At 46.7% G+C, this 26719-nt stretch overlaps 2 protein-coding genes across 4 annotated transcripts in view; one reads left to right on the top strand and one right to left on the bottom strand.

Moving 5' to 3' along the window:
• The window catches only part of WFDC3 (WAP four-disulfide core domain 3), a 58019-nt gene extending 50781 nt beyond the window's left edge, over positions 1 to 7238 (bottom strand). For all 3 annotated transcript variants that reach the window (XR_007729240.1, XR_007729241.1, XM_050806585.1), the window contains exons 1-4: positions 7068 to 7238; positions 5224 to 5312; positions 4543 to 4671; positions 3450 to 3596 (exon numbers count right to left, since the gene is read on the bottom strand). Coding sequence is in view for 1 of the 3 variants with exons in the window: in XM_050806585.1 (XP_050662542.1) it covers positions 3450 to 3596; positions 4543 to 4671; positions 5224 to 5312; positions 7068 to 7078 (376 nt within the window). In the remaining 2 variants the exon portion in view is untranslated. The remainder of the gene's footprint in view (positions 1 to 3449; positions 3597 to 4542; positions 4672 to 5223; positions 5313 to 7067) is intronic.
• DNTTIP1 (deoxynucleotidyltransferase terminal interacting protein 1) overlaps positions 1 to 26719 on the top strand; it is a 505046-nt gene that overhangs the window by 473829 nt on the left and 4498 nt on the right. Inside the window, exons 2-11 of the mRNA XM_050806548.1 lie at positions 7320 to 7470; positions 8044 to 8114; positions 9283 to 9379; positions 13985 to 14083; positions 19399 to 19467; positions 19730 to 19786; positions 20326 to 20384; positions 21674 to 21719; positions 23788 to 23846; positions 23948 to 24008. Of these exons, the coding sequence (XP_050662505.1) occupies positions 7320 to 7470; positions 8044 to 8114; positions 9283 to 9379; positions 13985 to 14083; positions 19399 to 19467; positions 19730 to 19786; positions 20326 to 20384; positions 21674 to 21719; positions 23788 to 23846; positions 23948 to 24008 (769 nt within the window). The remainder of the gene's footprint in view (positions 1 to 7319; positions 7471 to 8043; positions 8115 to 9282; positions 9380 to 13984; positions 14084 to 19398; positions 19468 to 19729; positions 19787 to 20325; positions 20385 to 21673; positions 21720 to 23787; positions 23847 to 23947; positions 24009 to 26719) is intronic.

Below are 26719 nucleotides of genomic sequence, written 5' to 3'. Positions count from 1 at the left end.
AAACCTCTGGCAATGTCAGAGCTTAAGGAAAGCAGAAATTCTTCATAGCCCTGGAAAGAGAGCTTCCTGTAGAGTTAGGTATAGCAACCAGTCCTGTTGGGTGAGTGGCCTAGCCCTCCCCTAGGGCTGGAGCTGTAGAAAGTAGTTAACTGCCAACGCAATAGCCAGTATCACCTCCCACCAGGCTAGGAACCCCACTCAGCCCAGCAGGCTCTGGGACATCTGCGGGAGATCACTATTCTAGCCTGCTTGCCAAGCTCCAGTGGAAAAGGAAGCCCTATCTGGGCTGGCCAGGGGCCAGAGCAGCTCACAAAGGCACTGTGCCTGGGTGCCAGCCTCGCCCTTAGCCCCTACAATTCAGCCCTCAGCTTCAAACACTGGGAAGATTATAGCAAGCCCTACCTGCCAGCAGTCAGTGACCTGCCTGAGACAGATTCCCAGGCTGGTTCCAGAGCTGGGCCTTAAGAGTCCTGGCAAGGAGAACAACCTTCCATTCTCTCAAATGGGCAGGCTGCCCAAGATAGCTGCCTAGGCCAGGCACAGACAGACCCAATGGCTACCAGCAAGGGGCCTCCTACCTGGGGAGGTTTGACTGGAAGGAAAAAGGTTGTCACATGTTACAGAGCTTCAGGGTCTCAGAGAGGAATTGATCAGGGGAGAAGAAAACCATCCTGGTTTTGAATAAAGGGGCTGGTTAGAAATTGTACTCCTGCCAGGCATGGTGGCTCACACCTGTAATCCCAGCACTTTGGGAGACCGAGGCGGGTGGATCACCTGAAGTCAGAAGTTTGAGACCAGCCTGACCAACATGCTGAAACCCTGTCTCTACTAAATACAAAAAAATTAGCTAAGCATGGTAGCACATGCCTAAAATCCCAGCTACTTGGGAGGCTGAGGCAGGAGAATCACTTGAACCTGGGAGGTGGAGGTTGCAGTGAGCCGAGATTGTACCATTGCACTCCAGCCTGGGCAACAATAGTGAAACTCAGTCTCAAAAAAAAAAAAAAAAGAAATTGTCCTCCTGACCCAGTCCACTTAGGAGGCAAGAGGAAGGAAGTTAATATATACTAAGGGCAAAACAATTTGCATAATTTAAATAATTACAACAAGCCTTCAAAGTTTATTCTTCCCACCTTACAGAGAAGGGAACTAAGGCTCAAAAAGACTTGCCCAGGGACCTGCTGGCCAGTAACTGGCAAACCTCAAGCTTGAACCCAGGACTCCGACAACCCAAACCTAGGATTTTCCACTCTAACATGCCACCACATGCATTCAGATGAGAGAATGGTTCCAGTTCCTTTAAAAACATAATAAGAGGCATTCAAAACAGCAGAGAAGAAAATAAAATACCTAGGCATACATTTATGGAGAAATATTTTAACACTATAAAACACCCTGAAATATGCGAAATACACTTGATCAACAGGAAGACATAGGATTCAACATACGCCAGGCACAGTGGCTCATGCCTGTAATCCCAGCATTTTGGGAGCCGAGGTGGGCAGATCACCTGAGGTCAGGAGTTCGATATCAGCCTGGCCAGCATGGCAAAACCCCATCTCTACCAAAAATACAAAAATTAGCTGAGCATGGTGGCACACGCCTGTAATCCCAGCTACTCAGGAGGCTGAGGCACAAGAATCACTTCAACATGGGAGCAGAGGTTGCAGTGAGCCAAGATCGTGCCACTGCATTCCAGCCTGGGCAACAGAGTGAGACCCTGTCTCAAAAAAAAAAAAAAAAAAAAAAAAAATGAACATTTCAGTACCATAAAACAGGGTAAGAAAAAAAAAAAAAGATTCAACATTATAATAATAGCAGTTCTCCCTAAGCTAATTTAATTTATATATCTAACATCACTCCAGTGAATGTCTTAGTATTTGAGAATGATGGAGAAAAATAGATAATATTATAATAAAATATATTTGGAAGCACAAATAAGCAAAAGTAGCCATGAAAATCGTGAAACAAGAGGAAAATAGGAAGGGGTTAGACATAGAAGATATGCCATCAATTTCTAACACATTTTAGGGGCCTCTCAAGGGAACAGAGAAGGAATAGAACACAGAGCCCTGTCACTTCTACCTCCAAATTTTCTCAACTGTGTCACCTTTCTCCATCCCCGCTGCTACCTCCCTAGTTTCACTGGTCTACATCCTCATCTGCCTTCATTCTCTCCCTCCCATTTCTACTGTAACCATACTAGCTTTCTTTCCATTTCTCAAATGTGGCAAGCTCCTAGTCATCTTAAGACCTCTGCATGTGCTTCTCTCTCTTCCTGGAATGTCCATCATACCCTTCACCCGGCTAACTTCAACTCTCCCTCCAGGTTGCAGCTTAAATGTCACTCCAGACATGCCATCCTCAACCACCCAATCCAATGTGAGTTCTCGGCCAGGCACGGTGGCTCACGCCAGCCTTTGGGAGGCCAAGGCAGGTGGATTACTTGAGGCCAGGAGTATGAGACCAACCCAGCCAACATGGTGAGACCCCATCTCTCCTAAAAATACAAAAATTAGCCAGGTGGGGTGGCATGTGCCTGTAATCCCAGCTACTCGGGAGGCTGAGGCAGGAGAATGGTGTGAACCCGGGAGGCGGAGCTTGCAGTGAGCTGAGATCCGGCCACTGCACTCCAGCCTGGGAGACAGAGTGAGACTCCGTCTCAAAAAAAAAAAAAAAAAAAAGTAAAAAAAAGAATATCAGGAGCAAATGAGTGGGGAAATGTGTGCCGCCTTCCGTAGGCATCAAGATTCTTTTTTTTTTTTTTTTTTTTTTTTTTTTTGCCATCTCTGCAGATTCTCAGGCTAAGATTTTAACAGAACAGAGAATATCACAACTGATTATGGGAACTAGGAATTACCCAATGGTTTTCTTTTTTTTTTTTTTTTCTTTTGAGACCGAGTCTCTGTTGCCCAGGCTGGAGTGCACTGTTGCGATCTCAGTTCACTACAAACTCCACCTCCCGGGTTCACACCATTCTCCTGCCTCAGCCTCCTGAGTAGCTGGGACTACAGGTGCCCTCCACCACGCCTGGCTAATTTTTTTTGTATTTTTAGTAGTGACGGGGTTTCACCGTGATAGCCAGGCTGGTCTTGATCTCCTGACCTCGTGATCAGCCTGCTTCAGCCTCCCAAAGTGCTGGGATTACAGGCGTGAGCCACCACGCCCGGCTACCCAACAGTTTTCAAAGCGGTCTGCAAATGAGGGTAAGTCGAGGTTGCCCTTCTGGCACCCTTCTCTCTCTGCCCATGTCACATACCACAAATCATCGTGGCTTGTGCACATTTTGTATATCTTTTTTTTTTTTTTAAGTTCTCAGAATATAGCAGGCACTTTGAAAACACTTGTGTTTTCAAAGCAAAGTAAAACCAGCAAGTTGATATGTGCATATTTGAGAAATAAATAAGCAGACCAAACAGACCATGAGGTGTGGGGACAGCGTTTCTTACCCGGCTTCTGTTTAGAGATTGGGACTACACAGCTCTTGTTGCAGCCAAACGTGCAGCATTTCTTTACACCTGGACATGTCTCATCAGTGATGCACCTTTTCAAACAGGATTGTTTCCGAATAACCCTGGGGCAATCTCTTTTCCTCCCTATAGCAAAAAGGGAGACAGCCAAAGAAAAGAGAAAATAGGCCCAGCGCCGTGGCTCACACCTGTAATCCCAGCACTTCGGGAGGCCAAGGTGGGCAGATCACCTGAGGTCAGGAGTTCGAGAACAGCCTGGCCAACATGGAGAAACCCAGTCTCTACTAAAAGTACAAAATTAGTTGGGCGTGGCGGCACATGCCTGTAATCCCAGCTACTTGGGAGGCTGAGGCAGGAGAACCACTTGAACCCGGGGGGCGGAGGTTGTGGTGAGCCGAGATCACTCCACTGCACTCCAGGCTGGGCAACAAGAACGAAACTCTGTCTCAAAAAAAAAGAGAGAGAGAGAGAGAAAATAGTGCCTGGTAACACCCACGGGCACAGCAGAGGGGAAAAACAGAAAAAGGAAGCCCTGAGCTTCATTTAAGCCTCTCAACCCTGGTGTTAAGACAAAGAGACAATAATAACAACAATAGTAATAGCAAATATTTACTGTAACATTTATTGATGTTTACCTTGCGCCATGAACATCTCATTTGATCCTCACAATTACCCCCATTTTATAGATGAGGAAACTGAGGCTAAAAGCTTACGATTTATAAAGAGCTAAGGCTTAAGGCTTAAAAAGGTCTGCTTGGCTCTAGGGTCTACTTTCTTAATCATTATCTTAAACAGGCTTCCCTTTACAACTCTTCCCTCCAGCCTTCACAGGAACTTTGAGTCGAAAGTAAAAGACATAGATAATCGATGGTGTGTTCTTTCCTGACAACTGGGGGCACTGAATAATTCTGAATAGTTAAAGGAGGAGGAACCCTAAAAGAGTAAAGAAGAAGTACTCTAGGCAAGCGAGACTTCAAGAGGCAACCTAGGAGGTGGGAAGCTCTCTGCTTCCATCTATCCCAGAGGCAATGTCAGAGAGTACGCCCAGATTTTGCCCCTCATGCCAACATACCCTTAGGAATGTCTCGGCAGATCCGACCACAGCCTGTGGTGCAGCACTTCTGCCCAGCCAGACACAATTCATCGCCCTGGCACAGCTCTTTGCATGGGTTCTTATCAGGAGGGCATTCTCCCTCTTTTGCTGCAAAAGATATCATGTGAGTTTGGGGTAACTAGCCAGGCCTCAAAAATGGGGAATGGAGGCCAAACATATTTCAAGGATCTTCAGCCCCTCCAGGCATCTCTATCCAAAATATTTCTGCACCACTGCCCTCTAGCCTGGCTGACAGAATGAGACTCTGTCTCTTAAAAAAAAAAAAAAAAATTCTGCAACCACCTTCCCCTCCTAATACACAAATACTAACATACATCCACCACTACTAAAGGAGCAGCCATCCCGCAGATAACGAGAGAGAAAGGTTGGGATGATCCTGTTCTCATTTAATGAGTTCTAGGGAAAAGCTAGAACCTCTAGTAAGCCCAACTGGAAGTCTTATCTCCTTGTCCAGAGAGGGTAAAGAAAGCCAGGAAGAACGACCCAGGCCATCCTGAGAATCTATTCATCCAGTCCTGTCCTACAGAGATGATCATCTCCACCTACGAGCAACCTTGCTCTGGCAGAAGGCAGGGGATGACTTCTCTCCTCTAGTCACTTTCTGTTACTCTTGGCCAGGGATCCCAAATGATAGCTCACCATGTTCTCCCGCAGTTATCCAGGATTCCAGGGACCCAAGAGCAAGAAGTGCCTTCACAAGAAAGAGGCAGCTTAACATCATGATGATGCTGAGAGTTGGGATGAGAGCTTAGTTCAGGCTAGAGTTGTACACCTTGCCCAGAGTATCAGCTGAGGTATGGGCAGGACTAGGGATGGCCCCAAACCCAGTCCCAAAGCCTTCCCTTTCACAATACTATCAAGAATATCTTCTCCTGACAAGAGGAAGAGGGATTGGCTGCTGGAGTGTGGGGAAATTCCTGGCACTTCCAAAGGGCACATGTGATAGGAGGATCAAACTCTATAAGCAATATACACAATATTCCTGGATGATGAGAAACCTAGTGGGTGGCTGGAAAAATGGAAGGATGGCCATTGGAAAAAGAATCAAAGAGTGCCCTAAAGGGCATTGGAAGGACCTGGCTTTAGCCCAAATGACAGAGGGAGGCACTCATGACACTGCTTAAGAAAATAGCCAAAGCTAATAACATAACCAAGCATAACAAAATTGTTCATCCTAGCAACCCAGAAAAGACAGAATGGAACAGACCACTCAGAAACTATCAAACAGGCCAAGGTGGGCAGATCACCTGAGGTCAGGAGTTCGAGACCAGCCTGGCCAACATGGCAAAACCCTGTATCTACTAAAAATACAAAAATCAGCTAGGCGTGGTGGCACATGCCTGTAATCCCAGCTACTTGGGAGGCTGAGGCAGGAGAATAGCTTAAACCCAGGAAGCAGAGGTTACAGTGAGTGGAGATCATGCCACTGCACTCCAGTTTGGGTAACAGAGTGAGACTCTGTCTCAAAAAAAAAGGGGGGGGAGAAACTATCAAAAACCTACAGAAAGGCAGTAGTTGAGTTTGTTAAGAACTAATGAAAAAGCACCAAACACCTACATCTTTGTCCCTCTAGCCCACACAGGCCATTCTTGGACTGTATGAAGGCTAGCTGGCAGAACTCAAGAGAACAGTTGCTATGTATGACTCAGATAGTCTGCCTACATATACCACCTTTATTTCTTTTTCCTCTATTTCTTTTTTTCTTTATCTGTCCTGTTTATGCCTTTGGTCAGCTGTGATACCCAATGGTGTCCACTGGCACTGCTTAGTCCTATGGGCAGGTACAAGGTTAAAACCTCCCTAATAGGATGAAAAAGTTTGGAGCCAGGAAGTTGCCCTTATTGTTATAAGATTGATGTTGGCTTATGGAGATAATTAACTTTTGTTGATGGCCTAACATGTGCCTAATATGCTTTTTTTTTTTTTTTTTTTTTTTTTTTGGGGGGGGGACAGAGTCTCCCTCTGTCCTCCAGGCTGGAGTGCAGTGGCGCGATCTCGGCTCACTGCACAATCTCGGCATAATTAACATTTGATGACGACCTAACATGTGCCTAATACGCCTGGTTTTTTTGCTTTTTGTTTTTTGCTTTTTTGAGACAGTCTCCCTCTGTCGCCCAGGCTGGAGTGCAGTGGCGTGATCTCGGCCCACTGCAACCTCCGCCTCCTGGGTTCAAGAGATTCTCCTGCCTCAGCCTCCTGAGTAGCTGGGATTACAGGCGCCCAACATCAGGCCCGGCTAATTTTTGTATTTTTAGTAGAGACGGGGTTTCGCCATGTTGGCCAGGCTGGTCTTGAACTCCTGATTGCAAGTGATCCTCCCGCCTCGGCCTCCCAAAGTGCTGGGATTACAGGTATGAGCCACCGCCCCTGGCAGAGCATATTAAAATCTAGTCTTCAAACACTGAACTGCAGGCGTCGCTGCACCAAACACTTCCCTCTGCTCCCCAACCCCAGCCTACAGAAACCAGCTCCCCTCCTCCTACCCCGCAGTCATCCACAGGCCTTGGCCCAGCGGGAAACGTCCCTTGACTGAACCGCCACTGAACACCCACACTCCACAATCGAGGGGCAGCCCTCCCGAGAGGAAGCCCCAACGACCTCCAACCACAAGGCCTCTAAGTGTAACTGTCCCGGGAGAGGAGCGGCGGTTCGGTTCCCATGGTAACCCCGCAGCTCCTGCGTCGCGCTTCCGGGCGGACGAGCAGCGCGCCTCAGTGACGTCACGGCGCCACTTTCCGGCCGGTGGCAGAGTCCGGCGAAGTTGTGGTGGCCGGGGGCGCCATGGGAGCCACTGGCGACGCCGAGCAGCCGCGGGGACCCAGCGGGGCCGAGCGGGGCGGCTTGGAGCTGGGGGATGCGGGCGCAGCGGGGCAGCTGGTTCTCACGGTGAGGGCGCCCCCGGTGAGGTCTGGGCTCGGGCCGGGCAGGGCCTCGGGGCTCCCGGGACCCTGGCCCGCGGGCGAGAACGCGGCGGCTGCAGCTGCAGAGGGGGTTGGCGTTTTCGCAGCCCGACGACCTGGATTCAAATTCTGGTGCCGCCCTCCTAGCTAGGTGACGTGGGCCAGCTCTGTCGACCCCCTGAGTCCCCAGATCATCTTCTATAAAATGGAGATGATTAGTACCTGTCTCATAAAAGTTGTTGTGGGATGGGAAGATAAAGGCGGGTACAGCGCCCAGGACATCACCTGACACAGAGTTGACCCTCGGTAAACACTGCTTCCCTTCCTCCTGCCGTGCCAGAAGGCAGGGTCGGGACTTTTAAGGCAGGAAACTTCCTCAGTTCCTCTTTTGTGGAGGGGGCCTTCCAACTGTTGTCCTCCCCCGATACCCCAAGGCGGGAGAGATGGTGACGGATCTGAGAAGCAGGAATGTTTAGGTTTAACTTCATACCCACCCTCCACCTCCACCCCACGCCAGTGTCACAGGCCGCAGTGACATTTGTTCCGTTGGTCCCCACAGAACCCTTGGAACATAATGATAAAGCACCGGCAGGTGCAGCGGAGGGGCCGCCGCTCACAGATGACAACAAGGTAAGGCTGGCCCTGCATGGGACTTGTATCCCAGCCACTGGCTTGCATGGCAGCTTTGGGATCCCCAGTGCACAAGACTATGGAGATCTACAGCCTGTAGAAAGAGCACAGGACTGAGAAAGAGGAGACTCCGATCCTGTAACTCTGTGTGATCTTGAGCTAGTCAAGTCACTTCCTTCTCTGAACTCACGAAATGGGGAAGGGCACAGGAGATGGGTTGGGGAATAAAAAATACCTAAGACCCCTCACATTCACTGGCTCTGTGATTGAGGGCTCTTAAGAGGTCAGTTAGCATGGAGTTTAAGAGCACGGGCTCTGGAGTCAGACAACTGTGTTCTCATGCAGCCTCTGATGAGCCCCTGTTTTCTCAACTATAAAGACGGATTAATAGTATCCATCTCAGGGAAGGGAGAGAGCACAAGGTGGGCCTTTGGGATGCTGGTAGTGGTGAAATGGATGTTCACTGTAATTACTCATTAAAGTGTATAGACTTTTCTGTATAATAAGTATTATATTTCATAAAAACACTTTGGGCCGGGCGCAGTGGCTCACGCCTGTAATCCCAGCACTTTGGGAGTCTGAGGTGGGTGGATCACCTGAGGTCAGGACTTTGAGAACAGCCTGACCAACATGGAGAAACCCTGTCTCTACTAAAAATACAAAAAGATGGCCGGGTGCAGTGGCTCACGCCTGTAATCCCAGCACTTTGGGGATCTGAGGCGGGCAGATCACCTGAGGTTGGGAGTTTGAGACCAGCCTGACCAAAATGGAGAAACCCGGTCTCTACTAAAAATACAAAAATTAGCTGGGTGTGGTGGTGCACACCTGTAATCCCAGCTACTCGGGAGGCTGAGGCAGGAAAATTGCTTGAACGCAGGAGGCGGAGGTTGCAGTGAGCCAAAACCACACCACTGCACTCCAGCCTGGGCAACAGAGTGAGACTCCGTCCAAAAAAAAAAAACTTTGAAAATAATACCCACTTCATAGAGTTATGAGAATGAAATAAAGTCATGCCTTTGTGATTTGAACAAAATCTGAGCATGTAGCTAGTTTTCAGTAAAAGTTGTCTAGTATTGTTAAAGAATTCTATGTCCATAATTGACTGGGCAGGGTGAGAAAGAATATGTTTCGGACATGCCCCCTCACCCTGTCTCCCTCCTGAATGCAGTTTCACAGATCCTGCCATCTCTATGGATCTCCTCCGAGCTGTCCTGCAGCCTAGCATCAATGAGGAGATCCAGACTGTCTTCAACAAGTACATGAAGGTGAGAGGGACACAGGATAAAAAATAACTGGAAAGACTCATGAGGAGCCCAGTCCTTCCTTGCATCACCAGTCCGTCTCTTTCCTACACACAGATATCTAAAGTTTTCCTTTTTTTTTTTTGTTTTTTTGTTTGTTTTGTTTTGTGTTTTTGAGACAGAGTCTCACTCTGTCACCCAGGCTGGAGTGCAGTGGCATGATATCGATTCAGTGCAACCTCCACTTCCCAGGTTCCAGCGATTCTCATGCCTCAGCCTCCCTAGTAGCCAGGATTACAGGCGCCCACCGCCACACACAGCGAATTTTTGTATTTTTAGTAGAGACGGGGTTTCACTGTTGACCAGGCTGGTCTCAAACTCCTGACCTCAAGTGATCTGCCCGTCCACCTTGGCCTCCCAAAGTGCTGAGATTATAGGTGTGAGCCAGCGCGCCCGGCCAGCTTTCAAATTTTTAATCCCCCAAGAATTTTATCCCTTCCTTGAGGGTAATTCAGATATCTTTTTTTTTTTTTAATCTGCCCTTGTCACTCACTGTCACGTTTTTGTTTTTTTTTTTTTTTTTGCTGACTTCTTGTAAGGATGAAATGACTTAAATGTACTGTGCTGAGCACTGCACTTAGGACATAACAAGTGTCCAGTAAGTACTTTTATTAGTTGTTTAATAATATCACCATTATTGGGGCCATGCACAATGGCTCACACCTGCAACCCCAGCACTTTGGGAGGCCGAGGCAGAATCACTTGAGGCCAGGAGTTTGAGACCAGCCTGGGCAACATAGTGGGACCTCATCTCTACTACAAAAAAAAAAAAAAAATTTATTAGCCAGGCATGGTAGTGCGTGCCTGTAGTCCCAGCTACTCAGAAGGCTCAGGCGAGAGGATCACTTGAGCCCAGGAGTTTGGGTTTGTAGTGAGCTATGATCATACCACTACACTCCAACCTGAGTGACAGTGAGGGCCTTTCTCGAAAAATATATGTAGATAAATAAAGTTACCATTATTATTATTATTTACGGGTTTTTTCCCTGGCCTATAAATAAATTTCCACATGACTTTACTTAAATGTACCAAAAGAGGATGCTTTAAACTCAGTATGTTCAGAACTGAACTCTTTGTTTTTCTTCCTAAATCTCCTCCTCTTACATTTATTCATTTATGTAAGAAGTATTTATTTACCGGGCGCTGTGGCTCACACCTGTAATCCCAACACTTTGGGAGGCCGAGGCAGGTGGATCACCTGAGGTCAGGAGTTCGAGACCAGCCTGACACAACATGCTGAAACCCCATCTCTACTAAATACAAAAAATTAGTCAGGCGTGGTGACACATACCTGTAATCCCAGCTACTCGGGATGCTGAGGCATGAGAATCTTGAACCTGGGAGGCAGAGGTTGCAGTGAGCTGAGATTGCACCATTGTACTCCAGCCTGGGCAACAAGAGCAAAACTCCCTCTCAAAATAAAAAGTATTTATTGAATGACTACTATACTACCAGGCACTATTCTAGTCACTGGGGATGTAGCAGTAAACAGAACATATGCTCTCTGTAAACAAATATGTGCTGTGTTAGAGAAAGAGAGAAGACAGGGGAAAGAGAGCAACCAGTAGAGAGTAGGGTTGCTGTTTTATAGATTGTGGCTAGGAAAGCCTTTGATAGAGGACATTTGAGTGGAGACCTGAATAAGTGAGGAAAAAGCAAACCATGCAGATACTTGGGGAAGAAGCAGTCCAGTTGCAGAGGAAATGGTAAAGGCTCTGAGACAGGAGTGTGCTTGGCACATCAAAGCAATGAATAGGCCAGTGTGACTAGAGGAAAATAAGCCAGGCGAGTAATAGGACAGATGAATTTTTTTTTTTTTTTTTTTTTTTTTTTTGTGACAGAGTCTTGCTCTGTCACCCAGGGTGGAGTGCAGTGGTAAGATCTTGGCTCACTGCAACCTCCACCTCTGAAGTTCAAGCAATTCCTGCACCTCAGCCATCTGAGTAGCTAGGATTGCAAGTGTGTACCACCATGGCTGGCTGATTTTTGTGTTTTTAGTAGAGACAGGGTTTCGCTATGTTGGCCAGGCTGGTCTTGAACTCCTGGCCTCCAGTGATCCATCTGCCTTGGCCTCCCAAAGTGCTGGGATTACAGGTGCGAGCCACCATACCCCACCTTTTTTTTTTTTTTTTTTTTTTTTGGCAGAGTTTTGCTCTTGTTGCCCAGGCTAGAGTGCAGTGGCGCAATCTCGGCTTACTGCAACCTCCGCCTCCCAGGTTAAAGTGCTTCTCCTGCCTCAGCCTCCCAAGTAGCTGGGATTACAAGCATGCAACACCACACCCAGCTACTTTTGTACTTTTAGTAGAGATGGGGTTTCTCCATGTTGGTCAGGCTGGTCTCAAACTCCCGACCTCAGGTGATCCTCCTGCCTCAGCTTCCCAAGGTGCTGGGATTACAGGCATGAGCCACTGTGCCTGGCCAGTACAGATATGTTTAACAATATAGCCAGAAGTCACTAAAACTCACCTCCCAGAAATACCAAATTGTTAACGTTGACTATATAGTCTCCCAGGTTTATTTGTGGTATGTGTGTGTGCATATGCATTAAAAAAAAGAAATCATTTTACACACAACTGTTCTGCAACTTGATTTATTTTACTTGGCATACTTTTGTTTTGTTTTGTTTTGAGATGGATTCTACCTCTGTCACCCAGGCTGGAGTACAGTGGCACAATCTTGGCCCACTGCAACCCCCACCTCCAAGCTTCAAGTGATCATCCTGCTTCAGCCTCTCAAGTAGCTGGGATTATAAGTGTGCACCACCACACCCGGCTAATTTTTTTGTATTTTTAGTAGAGACGAGGTTTCACCATGTTGGCCAGGCTGGTCTCAAACTCCTGACCTAAAGTGATCCTCGCGCCTTGGCCTCTCAAAGTGTTGGGATTACAGGCATGAGCCACTGCACCTGGCCTACTTGACATATTTTGGTCATGTCTCTAAGTCAGTACATAATAGTTCCCCCCGATTCCTTTGTAATGGCAACAGAGTAATCTATTTGATGGACCAAATTCCATAAGCTAGCCCCTAGAATATTCAGATTGTTTTCGTTTTTCTCTATTACAGACAATACTATAATGAACACTGTGAATGTACATCTTTGTTTACATGTGAGAGTATTTCTCTGAGATAAATTCCCAGAGATGGAATTGGTGGGTAAAAGCGAAAACCTATTTTTCCGTCAAGAAAATTGCTCTCTAGAAAGGTTATACAACAGTGCTTGAGAATGCCTCATTCATGATCTGATTTCATTCTCAGATCCAGAGATAGCTTACACTCACCATATGTCCATTACACTGCCCACCTCACAGGCTGGTTGTAAAGTACCTAAACTATTTTAACTGGCTTTCAGTTGGTTGATATTGAATACCAGTATTCATCTCCAGTTTTTAGGTTTTTGTTTTAAATTAAACTCATCTGATCATTTAATCTGGCCTGAAGACTTCCTCTTAAAACTCTTGAGGTTTCTAATCGAGTCCATTCACAGTCTTGTTGGTTTGATGTTAATGACAGAGGCATTTAACCTTGCTAAATATGAAATGGCAGCACATTCCCATAATTGTCTCTCACAATAGAAGTACTGGGTTTAGGTTCCAGAATTTTCCTATACCCCAGAGATAACTGACAGTTTTTCTAGGCATTACTTGACTAGGCATTTTCTAGAGATGACTGTTTTTATGAGGACATTCACAAGTGCCTCCCGGGTGTCTTTGGGACCTCATCGCCTATCTTCTCATGTATTCAGGCTCAAACTCTCCCTGTACCCAGCAGAGAAACCTTCTCCCTTCCCTTTTCACAGTCGATTGGGGTTGCTGGCATCCTGGGGCCCTTGTCAAGTCTCACTCCTCTCCATTCCACAGATGTTTCTTTCAGACTGGACAGTCAGAATTCAATTAGGACTTTCTGCTATCTTAATATATTTTCTGGCCTACCCTGGCCTATTCACTTCAGACACAGGCATTCTTTTTTCCTTCTAAAGAAGTAACGTATGTACATTATAAAAATCAAAAGGATATAGATAAGCCAAGAGAAGAAAACAGTCACCCACAATATCACCTGTTACTTCAGCGTATATCCCTGGAATTCTTTTGTCTCTGTGTTTGCTTGTGCTGTGTTACATAAATAAGCTCACACTATACCAAACTGTTTTACAATCTCCTTCCTTCACTTTGAGGTATATCATGAATACCTTTACCTGTCAAAACTATATTCTCTTACATCACCTTTATTGTGATTTTTTAATATTTGCCTAGCATTTCATGGTGTGGGTATGCCATAATTTATTTAAGCTACACTTAGACATTTGGGTTATTCTTTGATTTTTTGCACTGTTTACACATCAATCTTTTGGGCACCTCCAGGATTATATCCTTCAGAGAGGGAATAAAGGGAGGAGGTCGAGCCTGAAATGTGAATCTATAAATCTGGCCGATCCCAACCTTGCTTATAATCACTTTTCCTTTCTGTATGAGGCTAGGATAAAAGCTTGTCTTGCTTGTCTTGTATTCAGTTTCCTTCAGGTTGATGCCCATTAACAGGACTCTGACCTTGTCCTCTGTTGTGCTCCCCTAGTTCTTCCAGAAGGCAGCACTGAACGTGCGAGACAATGTTGGGGAAGAGGTGGACACAGAGCAGCTGATCCAGGAAGCCTGTCGGAGCTGCCTGGAGCAGGTGAGACCAAGGGGGACAAGAGATGCAGGCACAAGGTTTAGCTCTCGAGCCTCTGATAAGAAATGTGATCCTAAGCCGGGCGTGGTGGCTCACACATGTAATCCCAGCACTTTGGGAGGCCACGGTGGGCAGATCACTCAAGGCCAGGAGTTTGAGACCAGCTTAGGCAACATGGCGAAACCCCATCTCTACAAACAATACGAAAATTAGCTGGGCATGGTGGCACACGCCTATAATCCTGGCTGCTTGGGAGCCATAGGCACAAGAATTGCTTGAACCCGGGAGACGGAGGTTGCAGTGAGCCGAGATGGCACCACTACACTCCAGCCTGGGTGACAGAGCAAGACTCTGTCTCAAAAAAAAAGAAATGTGATCTTACCATTAGTGGTATTTTGGGGAATGCCCAACAAGCCATATATCTGGATAGGTTGAGGCCGTTGCTTACAGGGAAGGGAAGTAGCTGCTATATGTCAGGTACCAGGATAAATGCATTATTTCTTTTATGTCTCAGAAGAAACTGTGTACAGAAGATATCTTTTTTTGTGTTTTTTTTGTTTTTTGTTTTTTGTTTTTTTTTTTTGAGACGGAGTCTCGCTCTGTCGCCCAGGCTGGAGTGCAGTGGCGCGATCTCGGCTCACTGCAAGCTCTGCCTCCTGGGTTTACGCCATTCTCCTGCCTCAGCCTCCTGAGTAGCTGGGACTACAGGTGCCCGCCACCGCGCCCGGCTAATTTTTTGTATTTTTAGTAGAGACGGGGTTTCACCGTGGTCTCGATCTCCTGACCTTGTGATCCGCCCGCCTCAGCCTCCCAAAGTGCTGGGATTACAGGCGTGAGCCACCGCGCCCGGCCAGAAGATATCTTTTAATTACTATTTTATAGATGAAGAAATTGTGGCTTAGCAAACTCATAGAAGCAGAAAGTAGAGTAGCAGTAGCTGGAGGGGAGAAGTGGGGGGATGTTAATCAAAGGGTACAAACTTTTAGTTATAAGACGAACAAGTTCTGGGCAATCTGACGTAAAGCATGATGACTATAGTTTATCTCTATTGTTTACTTCAAATTTGCTAAGACCATAGATCTTAAGTGTCCACACACGCAAAATGGTAGCGGTGGATGTGTTGACTGATTTCATTGTGGTAATCATTTCACTATGTATATATATGTCAGTTCACCACATTGTACACCTTGAATATATACCATTTCTGTTTATCAATTATACATCAATAGAGCTAGAAAAAAATTTTTAAAGGCAAACCAAAAAAAAAAAAAAAGAAATGGCTTAAGGCACACAATAATTCGAATAGCTAAGATCGGTCTCACCTCTGCAGGTACTTGGTGGATCAAGTTATCATGGCCCCATTTGGTATCATGGGGATGAGCACCCTGCTGCCTCCCTGCCTCTCTGGTGTGGTCAGGAGGCATGACATCAGGTCTATAAGTGACTGTTCCCAACATAGAGAACCTGTTTACATGTGTCAGCTGCTGTTATTAGTAGGAATTGTTGCCATCACCCTTTTATAGGGAGACATCAGGAAAGGTCACCAACAGTTGCTGGCTCACTTTCTCACATCCCATTCATTCTGTTCACTTTTTTGTTTTGTTTTGTTTTTGCTTCAGTCCCTCAGTCCCCACTACTTCACTGGAACCCCTCTTGTCAGGGTCACTAGTAACCTCTGTGTTGTCAAACCCTCTGGTCCCTAACTGCCTCAACTTACTCAGCTTCTCAGTGACATTTGTCACAGTGGATCATTTCGTGTTTCTTGGAACACTCCTCTGTTGGCTCGAGTGCCTTGACTTTGCTCCAACTTCATTGCCCACTCTTCTCCCTCACCCCCCGCCTCTAACTGTTGGTGCCTTCCCAAGTTCAGTCCTCAGACCCCTTCTCTTTCATGACTCACTGTTTTCATAGCTGTTTTCATCTAGTCCTGTGGCTTGGAAGCCAATTCAGCTGTTCATAATTCACACAGTTATATCTCAGTCCAGAGCTACATTCACTGTTACCCAGTTCCAATCCGCTCTTCTCACAGCAGCCAGACTTATCTCTGTAAAGATGAATTAGATCATGTCACTCCCCGTTTTAAAAACCCTTCAGTGACTTTCCTGTTGCAGGGAGAATAAAGTCTTAATGCCTTACCATGACCCACAGAGCTCACCCTGGACCAGCTTCTGCCTGCTTCTTTAACTTCATTTCTTTTTTTTTTTTTTTTTTGAGACGGAGTCTCGCTCTGTTGCCCAGGTTGGAGTGCAGTGGCCGGATCTCAGCTCACTGCAAGCTCCGCCTCCCGAGTTTAGGCCATTCTCCTGCCTCAGCCTCCCGAGTAGCTGGGACTACAGGCGCCCACCACCTCGCCCAGCTAGTTTTTTGTGTTTTTTTGGTAGAGACGGGGTTTCACCGGGTTAGCCAGGATGGTCTCGATCTCCTGACCTCGTGATCCGCCCATCTCGGCCTCCCAAAGTGCTGGGATTACAGGCTTGAGCCACCGCGCCCGGCCTCTTTAACTTCATTTCATCTCACCGCTCTTTTATTGACTATACTCTGGCTGTTCTGAACTCCTTTCTGCTCCTCCAGCACAAGCTTGGGCCATTTCATTTGCTGTTATTAGTACCTGGAGTACTCTACCCTTAACTCTATAAAGCTGGCTCCTTCTTTCCTTCAGATCTTAGTTTAAATATCAGAGAGGTCTTCCTCTCGCACTCCTACCTCTGCTAAAATCTTGCGCTTTACAAGAGTTGAGGCCTGGCCAGGCGCAGGGGCTCATGCCTGTAATCCCAGCACTTTGGGAGGCCGAGGAGGGCAGATCACGAGGTCAGGAGATCGAGACCATCCTGGCTAACATGGTGAAACCCCGTCTCTACCAAAAATACAAAAAATTAGCCAGGCATTGTGGTGGGTGCCTGTAGTCCCAGCTACTCGGGAGGCTGAGGCAGGAGAATGATGTGAACCCGGGAGGCGGAGGTTGCAGTGAGTCGAGATCGCGCCACTGCACTCCAGCCTGGGCAACAGAGTGAGACTCCGTCTCAAAAAAAAAAAAGAGTTGAGGCCTAATCTTGTTCACCACTGTATTCCCAGCCCTGGAATATGACTGTTGGTATGTGTACAGAGTTTGCTGAATTATTGAATTAATGAAGGAACAAACAAACGATAAATGAACAAATAAGCTTCCTGCTCTAATAGAACTTAACAGCCTACTTAAGCAGACAGGTGTGAATTAGATTACCACACAAATGTATGAGACTTGTTCACCCTTCACTGAAAAGGGACAAAGTTTGGAGAAGAACATGAATCCAGTTATGGATTAGCAGCTTTGAGCCATCCAAGCATAGACATGGGGCAGACTATTTGATATACAAGTCTAGAGCTCAAAGGATAACCTTTTGTCTACAGCTGAATTATGGAGTCGTGGTTTATAGATACTAATTGAAGCTGTGAGAATAGGTGAGAGCAGATAGAATATGTAATGAGAGAGGATAGAGGGAAAAGAACCAGATTGAGGAGGAAAAACCAACAAAGAAAGCTAAGATAAAGAGTGGCCAGAGAAGTAGGAGGAACACAGGAAAGTGTGACCACAGGAGCCTGTAGAAAAGAGTGTTTCCAGAAGGGGGAGCCCTCAACACTCAAATGCCACTGGCAGAGGTCGGGTGAACCCAATTCTCCACCTGCTACAAGGTTCTTGCTCATGCACCATCTCCCCTCTGCCCGTTCCATCCTTTTCTTCCTCAAATGAGCCAGTTGTTTCCACCTTCAAGCTTCTGCACTCCTCCCTGCTGCTGAAACACTTCTCCCCGGCTTTTGTTATAGCCTCCTTCACATCTCAACTCAGAGGCCACCTTCTGAGCAAGGCCTTCGCTGGCCATTCTCTCAAAGTAGCCCTCCCCTTCTGGTGTTCTCTGTCACATCTGCCTGGGCTTTTTTTCTTTTTTTCTCACAGCATCTATCATGATCCACAGTTACCTTGTTTGTTTCTGTGCTTATTATCGAGATCACCCACAAACTATAAGCTCCACAAGAGCTTGTCCTAGTTACTGCTGTGTCCACAGCACTTAGGTCCTAGGTACTCAATATTTGTTAAAAGAAAAACAGCAGGCCAGGCACACTGGCTCACGCCTATAATCCCAGCACTTTGGGAGGCTGAGGCGGGCAGATCACTAGGTCAAAAGTTTGAGACCAGCCTGGCCAACATGATAAAACCCCATCTCTACTAAAATTACAAAAAAAGAAAAAAATTAACTGGGTGTGGTGGCACGCCTGTAATTTACTCCCAGCTACCCCGGAGGCTGAGGCAGGAGAACTGGTTGAACCTGGGAGGTAGAGATTGCAGTGAGCCGAGATCGCACCACTGCACTCCAGCCTGGGCGACAGAGCAAGACTCCATCTCAAAAAAAAAAAAAGAAAAACAGCAGCTTAATGAGGAATATGTGTTATGCTAATGTATTTAGTTTGAAAAAATATATAGTATGTGTTTACATGGGAAAAGCAAGGAAGAATTTACATTGAAATATTAAAAGTAGTTTATGTAGGCCTGGCGCGGTGGCACAAGCCTGTAATCCCAGCACTTTGGGAGGCCGAGACGTGCGGATCATGAGGTCAGGAGATCGAGACCATCCTGGCTAACACAGTGAAACCCCATCTCTACTAAAAATACAAAAAATTAGCCGGGCGTGGTAGCAGCGCCTGTAGTCCCAGCTACTCGGGAGGCTGAGGCAGGAGAATGGCGGGAACCCGGGAGGCGGAGCTTGCAGTGAGCCGAGATCGCGCCACTGCACTCCAGCCTGGGCGACAGAGCGAGACTCCGCCTCAAAAAAAAAAAAAAAAAAAAAAAAAAAAAAAAGTAGTTTATGTAATAAGATTCCAGGTTTTTCTTACTTTGCTTTTTTACATTTTTAAATTTTTTCAGCTATGATAATTCAATATTTTTAAAAAAATAGGTATCTATTTCTATGCATATAAATATATACATATGTGGCCGGGCGCAGTGGCTCATGCCTGTAATTGCAGCACTTTGGGAGGCCAAGGCAGGTGGATCACCTGAGGTCAAGAGTTCAAGACCAGCCTGTCCAACATGGTGAAATCCCATCTCTTCTAAAAATACAAAAATTAGCTGGGTATGGTGGCACACCCCTGTAGTCCCAGCTACTTTGGAGGCTAAGGCATCCTAAGAGACGGAGGTTGCAGTGAGCCAAGATGGTGCTGCTGCACTCCAGCCTGGGCAACAGAGTGAGACTCTGTCTCCAAAAATTAAAAAAAAAGAGGAAGTAGGTGGGGTATGCTTACCCACCAAAATAGTGACTGGTAACACTTGGTCTTTTTCCCTTCAGGCTAAACTGCTATTTTCAGATGGAGAAAAAGTAATACCCAGATTGACCCATGAGCTTCCAGGAATAAAGGTCAGAGTCACTGTGTTTTGGGGTATTGGAGGGGGAGGTCCTTCAGGCTGGGAGGTAAATGAAATATGTGGGCCCCGGGAGGTTTCATGTACCTTCCATTTGTAGGACCAGGTCCAAACAGCATCATGCTGGATGGGCTTCTTTGGCCTGGGTCAGGGCGGGGCTGGAGAGCAATAGTCCAGGGCTGTGTCTTCTGCAACTCCAGAGGACTTGCAGCTCCCAGGCATTGGCCTTCCACTGACTCCCTTCGCTTTTCTTTTAGCGTGGCCGGCAGGCAGAAGAAGAATGTGCCCTTCGAGGAAGCCCCCTTCCTAAAAAGGTAAACCATTTCCTTGTTTTGTTTTCTGGCTGAAAAAAGGCTCATCAGGCCAGTTGTGGGAGCTCACACCTGTAATCCCAACACTTTAGGAGGCCAAGCCGGGAGGATCACTTGAGCTCAGGAGTTTTGAGACCAGTCTGGGTAACATAGTGAGACCCTGTCTCTACAATTAAAAAAAAAAAAAAATTAGCCTGGCATGCTGGCACGTTTCTATTGTCCTAGCTACATGAGAGGCTGCAGTGGGAGGATCACTGGAGCCCAGGAGTTCAAGGCTGTGGCAAGTTATGACCATGCCACTGCACTCCAGGCTGAGTAACAGAGTAAGACCCTATCTCTCAAAAAAGGCTCTTCACTCCATGAGGTACTGGGCTTCCTCAAAGCCCTTTTGAGCCTTCCTAGGCATGAGAGGCAGTTTTTCTCCCTGTCCCCATCAAATGTCATTTGATCTCTTTGGAAAACCATCTCTACCAAGTGACCCCAGACCTGCCAATGGGGCATGACCACAGGGTCAGACCTCTGACAGCTGTTTTTTGTGGCAGAGGAAAGGACGGCCTCCTGGACACATCCTGTCAAGCGACCGGGCAGCCGCCGGCATGGTGTGAGTAGGAACCAACAGTGTGGTGATAGCATAGGGGAGCAGATGGAGAGAGGGGCCCTAAAGGAAAAGAGGCCAGGGTTCTGTGCCCGTCAAAATCAGATCCATTAGCTTAAGTCATCATGGAGGGAGGGGAGTTACCCTGGTTTGAGGGGTGAGGAAGAAGGGTAGTGAGGAGGAAATTGTTTTACCCCCTGAACAATTTGGCCCAGCTTGATTGAACACCAGAGGTTTGTCACTGTTAGTATGTATTGAATGCTTATGACTGGTCTAAATACGTTACATACTTTACCTTTTAATCTTTATAGCCACCCTCTAAAGAAGGTATCATTAATTTTTCAGATACAGAACAGACTCAGAGAATTACTTGCCTAATGTCATATAGTTACCATTACCTCCAAATTGGTCATTTTCATATATATATATATATATTTTTTTTTTTAGACTTAATTTTTTTTTAGAGCAGTTTTAGGTTCACAGCAAAATTGAGAGGAAGGTACAGACTTATCCCATATGTTCCCTGCCCCTACACATGCACAGCCTCCTCCATTATCAACATCAGGCACCAGAGTGGTAAATTTGTTACATTCGATGAGCCTGCTTTGACTCGTCTTGATCCTCAGAGTGCATAGTTTCCATGAGGGTTCACTCTTGGTGTTGTACCTGAACTTAGAGAAATGCATAGTGACAGGCATCCACCATTCTAATATCACACTGAGTGCTTTCATTGCCCTAAAAATCCTCTGTGCTCTGCCTATTCATCCTTCCTTCCCCCCTCAACCCACCCCCCAGCCCCACTTTTTAAAAAAATTCTGAAGCAGCAGAATCTTTTTTAAACAAAACGTTACATGGAAGCCCAGTATTTAAATCAAATAAAGCCACACTGGTCTGGGTCAGAGGCATGGGGTTAGTTTGAAACAACTGGTTTAGTAGATGGGATAGTATTAACTGTCATACCTTAGATGTGTCTCCTACGCAAAGCAGTTTTATTCCTCACAAACACAAGATAGGTAGGGCAGTTGCTGTTTTTGTCTCTTTTGACAGATGAGAAAACTGCCACTCAGAGGTTCTTGGAGTTGCTCATGCCACTATGTAAGAGCAGAGCTAGTGCTAGAATGGCTTCTAGTCCAGTGCTTTTTTTCTGTTTGTTCCTCCTCTAATGTGTCACCACGAAGGAGGATACCCAGGCTAAAGTGAGAGTGTGTGAGGAACTCCTACCACCACCAGCAAGCCAGTATTCAGTTCTAGGTCTCACCTTGGAGAATTCACCTTTATTCTTTCCTTCCAAGCAGATGGAAACCAAAATCCTGTGAACCAATTCGCCGGGAAGGTCCTAAGGTATGATTATATGAGCATGGCAGAGACCACTATCCCAGGAGCTAGTCCCACTATCTCTGGGATCCACCATGGGGGAAAGGGGCAGGGGGCGAAGGATGCATGTCCACCATTCCAGAGCCATCTTCCCCCTCTCCACCTCCAGCCACACTGGCCTCAGAGAGGATCCTGTGTGGGAATTGGAGTTAGAGGCAAAACAAAGAGAAGGCTTGACTCTTTGCTGAAGCCTTCTTGTAGGAGCTAGTGGTCACTAATACTGACTCAATACTTAGTATGTAACAGTCAATGCCCTAAATCTTTTGTGTAGACTGTCTCATTTAATCTTTATAACAAACTTATGAGATCGATTCTGTGAACCATTCTATGAATGAGGGGTTTCCTTTTCTGCCAACTTCCCTGTGGGCATAAATTACTTTATTCAGTTGTCTTATACACTTAATGCACTTAAGACTTGCCCAAAGTCTGGCCGGGCGCGGTGGCTCAAGCCTGTAATTCCAGCACTTTGGGAGGCCGAGGCGGGAGGATCACGAGGTCAGGAGATCGAGACCATCCTGGTTAACATGGTGAAACCCCGTCTCTGCTAAAAAATACAAAAAACTAGCCGGGCGAGGTGGCGGGCGCCTGTAGTCCCAGCTACTCGGGAGGCTGAGGCAGGAGAATGGCCTAAACTCGGGAGGCGGAGCTTGCAATGAGCCGAGATCCGGCCACTGCACTCCAGCCCGGGCGACAGAGCGAGACTCCGTCTCAAAAAAAAAAAAAAAAGACTTGCCCAAAGTCACATAACTCGTAAGTGATCGAGCCAAGTCTCAAACCCAGGACCCGCTGACACCAGAGTCTCTGCTCTCAACCATTAGCCTCTGTTGCCTCCCTTTCTCTCCTGAGTTCTTCCTCATCAGTGACTTATATAAATGGATGTTCCCCAGAATTCTCTCCTTGGCCCACTTCTCCATCTAAAGTAACTCTCTGGATAATCTAAATCATATACTCTTATGGTTTCAGGGACCACCATGTTCTAAAACTCCCATACTTCTTTGTCCATCCCATGCCTCTCTTTCTACTTTAAAACTTATATATCCTACTATCTGGTTGACCACTCTGCTGGAAGTTCCATAGTCATTTCAGACTCAGCATATCCAAACATGAAATCAGAATCTCCTCACAGCCCTTCTTTACATTGTTTATCTTAATCATCTTTGCCTCCTCCTCTTCCTCACCTCCCTACATCCAGTCAAGTCCTGGACAATTCTCCCTCTTAAATATATTGCAGTTCCTATTTCCTTCTCTTCATCCTTACTGCTGCCCTAGCTCAGGCCCTTAGCATCTTTCCAACTGCTTTATCACAGCGGCCTCTAAACTGCTCTCCCTGCCTGTAGTCTTGCTCCTTCAAATCCATTATCCACATTGCTAGAAGACTAACCTATCTTTAAAGTAAATCTCTCACTCCCTGTTCAGAGGCCTTCAGCAATTCCCCATTGCCTACAGAAGATATAAAATGCAGTCCCCTGAACATAACCTCCCAGGACCTCCTACTCCTCTGTGTTTCTCTCTCCAGCCCCATCAGTTGCCACTCCCTAATTTGTACTCTGTTAGCAGCACAGAATTACTAGCAGTTTCTCCAACATGCCAGGCTGCCTCTCACCTGTCTTTGCTCATGCTGCCCCCTGTCTGGAATGCCCTTGTTCCTCACCCACTTTACCCCAACTTGTGCTCACCCTTTCAGAATTAACTTGGGAAATGCCTCTCTAAGGAAGCCTTCCTGGCTGTACCCTCCCCTCGGCAGCCCTCAGACCCTGCACTCACCTGTGTCATTGCCTCATCGCATAATGATGTAATTATCTGTACATATGTCGGTGGCATCCTAGAAAACAGAGACTGTATCTTATTCACCTCTTTATCCCCAGTATCTAGCACAGACAGGGCCTAGCATATTGTGAGTACTCAGTGTCTTAGGTAAACGGTTGATTAAATAATAGACAAGGGTAAGGGTTAGAAAAGGGCAGGGGGAGGAGTATTTCTGTCCTACTCACCAGATTAAACTTCACCCTCACCAGCTTCTCTGTTTTTTGCACAGTGGGACCCAGCTCGCCTGAATGAATCTACCACCTTTGTGTTGGGATCTCGAGCCAACAAGTAAGTTTAAGAGCTTTGGCACTGATGGAGGAAACAGCTCAGGAATTCACTCGTAGGACTACACTTTCTGGAATCTTTACCACTTGGCTTTTACTTTTCAGGGCGCTGGGGATGGGGGGCACCAGAGGAAGAATCTACATCAAGCACCCACACCTCTTTAAGGTAGGTGAGTGCTGAGAGGAAAGCAGGCCATTGCATTGGGAGTAGACTGGGAACTCCACTCAGCACAGAGAAGCTTAGAACAAACACTGATCTTGGAGTCGGGACATCTGGGTTCTAGTTGCACCTCTGCCATTCACTTTTACCTTTCATGATTTACTCAGCACCTCTGTGCCTCAGTAATAACAGCTACTTTGCCTGCAAGTTTATTGGGTGCCAAACACAGTTTTAAGTACCACACTTATATTTTCTTTTTTTTTTTTGAGACGGAGTCTTGATCTGTTGCCCAGGCTGGAGTGCAGTGGCCAGATCTCAGCTCACTGCAAGTTCCACCTCCCGGATTCACGCCATTCTCCTGCCTCAGCCTCCCGAGTAGCTGGGACTACAGACACCCACCACCTCGCCCGGCTAGTTTTTTGTATTTTTTAGTAGAGACGGGGTTTCACCATGTTAGCCAGGACGGTCTCGATCTCCTGACCTCGTGATCCGCCCGTCTCGGCCTCCCAAAGTGCTGGGATTATAGGCTTGAGCCACCGCACCCAGCCACACTTATATTTTCTTAAAAAATAAGTATTGCCATCTTTATTTCACAAATTTGAAACAATCAGAGGTTGAGAAAGGCTGAGTGACTTGACCACAGTTATTCAGCTAGAAGTGGTGAGTCAGGATTCAAATCCAGGTCTGTCCTCACCAAAGCCTGAGCTCTTACCCACTAACATATTTGGTTGTCTGTAAATTAGAGTTTGGGCCAGGCACGTGAACTCACGCCTGTAATCCCAGCACTTTGGGAAGCCAAGGCAGCAGGATCACCTGAAGTCGGGAGTTCGAGACCAGCCTGACCAACATGAAGAAACCCTGTCTCTACTAAAAATACAAAATTAGCTGGGCATGGTGGCTCATGCCTGTAATTCCAGCTACTTGGGAGGCTGAGGCAGGAGAATCACTTGAACCCAGGAGGCGGAGGTTGTAGTGAGCCAAGATTGCGCTACCCTCACATTTGCATTTTAAAATAACTCTGGGGCCAGGCACAGTGGCTCACACCTGTAATCCCAGCACTTTGGGAGGCCAAGGCAGGCGGATCACGTGAAGTCAGGAATTCGAGACCAGCCTGACAAACATGGAAAAACCCCGTCTCTACTAAAAATACAAAGATTAACTGGGCATGGTGGTGCGTGCCTATTATCCCAGCTATTCGGGAGGCTGAGGCAGGAGAATCGCTTGAACCCAGGAGGCAGAAGTTGCGGTGAGCCAAGATCGCGGCATTGCACTCTAACCTGGACGACAAGAGCAAAACTCCATCTCAAAAAAAAAAAATAGAGTTTGGAGTGAGGCAGGGTCCTATGCCTTTTCAAAGAGGGTACTCCTCTCCTGAGAGCAGCTATGTTTTGGTCCCCACTGTTTGAGGGAATAATGGAGGCAATCATAAACTCACTCACCCTCTTAAATGATTTTGTATTTTATCGGTCACAGGAGCATCAAAGTAGATTAGAAGAAGAGCAGTGCATGTGTGTTCCACGCATGGTTTTTTGCACCTGTATGTAAGGCTTGGCACCCCTTGCCAGAACTGCACAGTCCCTGTGGGGTCCCAGAATCACGGGCTTTCTCTGCCACATTTTGTGCAAGTTTTCAAGTTCTTTGAAAGGCATACCTGCTCACGCTTCTTCTCCAGTCTGATATCTTCGAGTTCCAACACTTAAACCATTTTCCCAGTGGCTCCTTCTTTGTTTTCCTCTCTTAATGTCATCACTCTTGCTATTCCCATTACCTGGGTGGCCTCCTCTCCCACCCTTATCTGCCTGACTATTCTTTAAGATCCACCTCCTCCAAGAAGCTTTGTTTGTATCATCCCCAAAATCAATACACCCTTGGACCTACTTCGAATTCCCACTTCAGCGTGGTTAAAAGTATGGCTTCGGGCCTGGTTCCATTACTAGCTGCATGAACTTAAACAAATGGCACCATATTTCTTTTTTCTTTTTTTTAACTAGCTCAAGTCTGGGAATTGATCCACATTTCTTTTTTTTTTTTTTTTTTTTTTGAGACGGAGTCTCGCTGTGTCTCCCAGGCTGGAGTGCAGTGGCGTGATCTCGGCTCACTGCAAGCTCCGCCTCCCGGGTTCACGCCATTCTCCCGCCTCAGCCTCCCAAGTAGCTGAGACTACAGGCGCCCGCCACCACGCCCGGCTAGTTTTTTGTATTTTTAGTAGAGACGGGGTTTCACCATGTTAGCCAGGATAGTCTCGATCTCCTGACCTCGTGATCCACCCGCCTCGGCCTCCCAAAGTGCTGGGATTACAGGCTTGAGCCACCACGCCCGGCCTTGATCCACATTTCTGAGTCTGTTTTTGTCCTGTATAAAATGAGAATAGTGATAGACCAACCTTTTTTTTTTTTTTTTTTTTTTTTTTTTTCCTGAGACGGAGTCTTGATGTGTCACATAGTCTAGAGTGCAGTGGTGTGATCTCAGCTCACTGCAACCTCCACCTCCCAGGTTCAAGCAGTTCTCTGCCTCAGCCTCCCGAGTAGCTGGGATTACAGGTGCCCACCACCACGCCCGGCTAATTTTTGTATTTTTAGTAGAGATGGGGTTTCACCATGTTGGCCAGGCTGGTCTCAAACTCCTGACCTCATGATCCACCCTCCTCGGCCTTCCAAAGTGCTGCATTGCAGGCGTGAGCCACCATGCCCGGCCCTAGACCAACCTTTTAAGGTTAA

This window comes from Macaca thibetana, chromosome 10 (genome assembly GCF_024542745.1).
Source record: "Macaca thibetana thibetana isolate TM-01 chromosome 10, ASM2454274v1, whole genome shotgun sequence".
In the NCBI taxonomy this organism is placed as follows: domain Eukaryota; kingdom Metazoa; phylum Chordata; class Mammalia; order Primates; family Cercopithecidae; genus Macaca; species Macaca thibetana.
The sequence above is the reverse complement of the archived record's forward strand: the minus strand, read 5'-3'. Positions and strand labels throughout refer to the sequence as shown.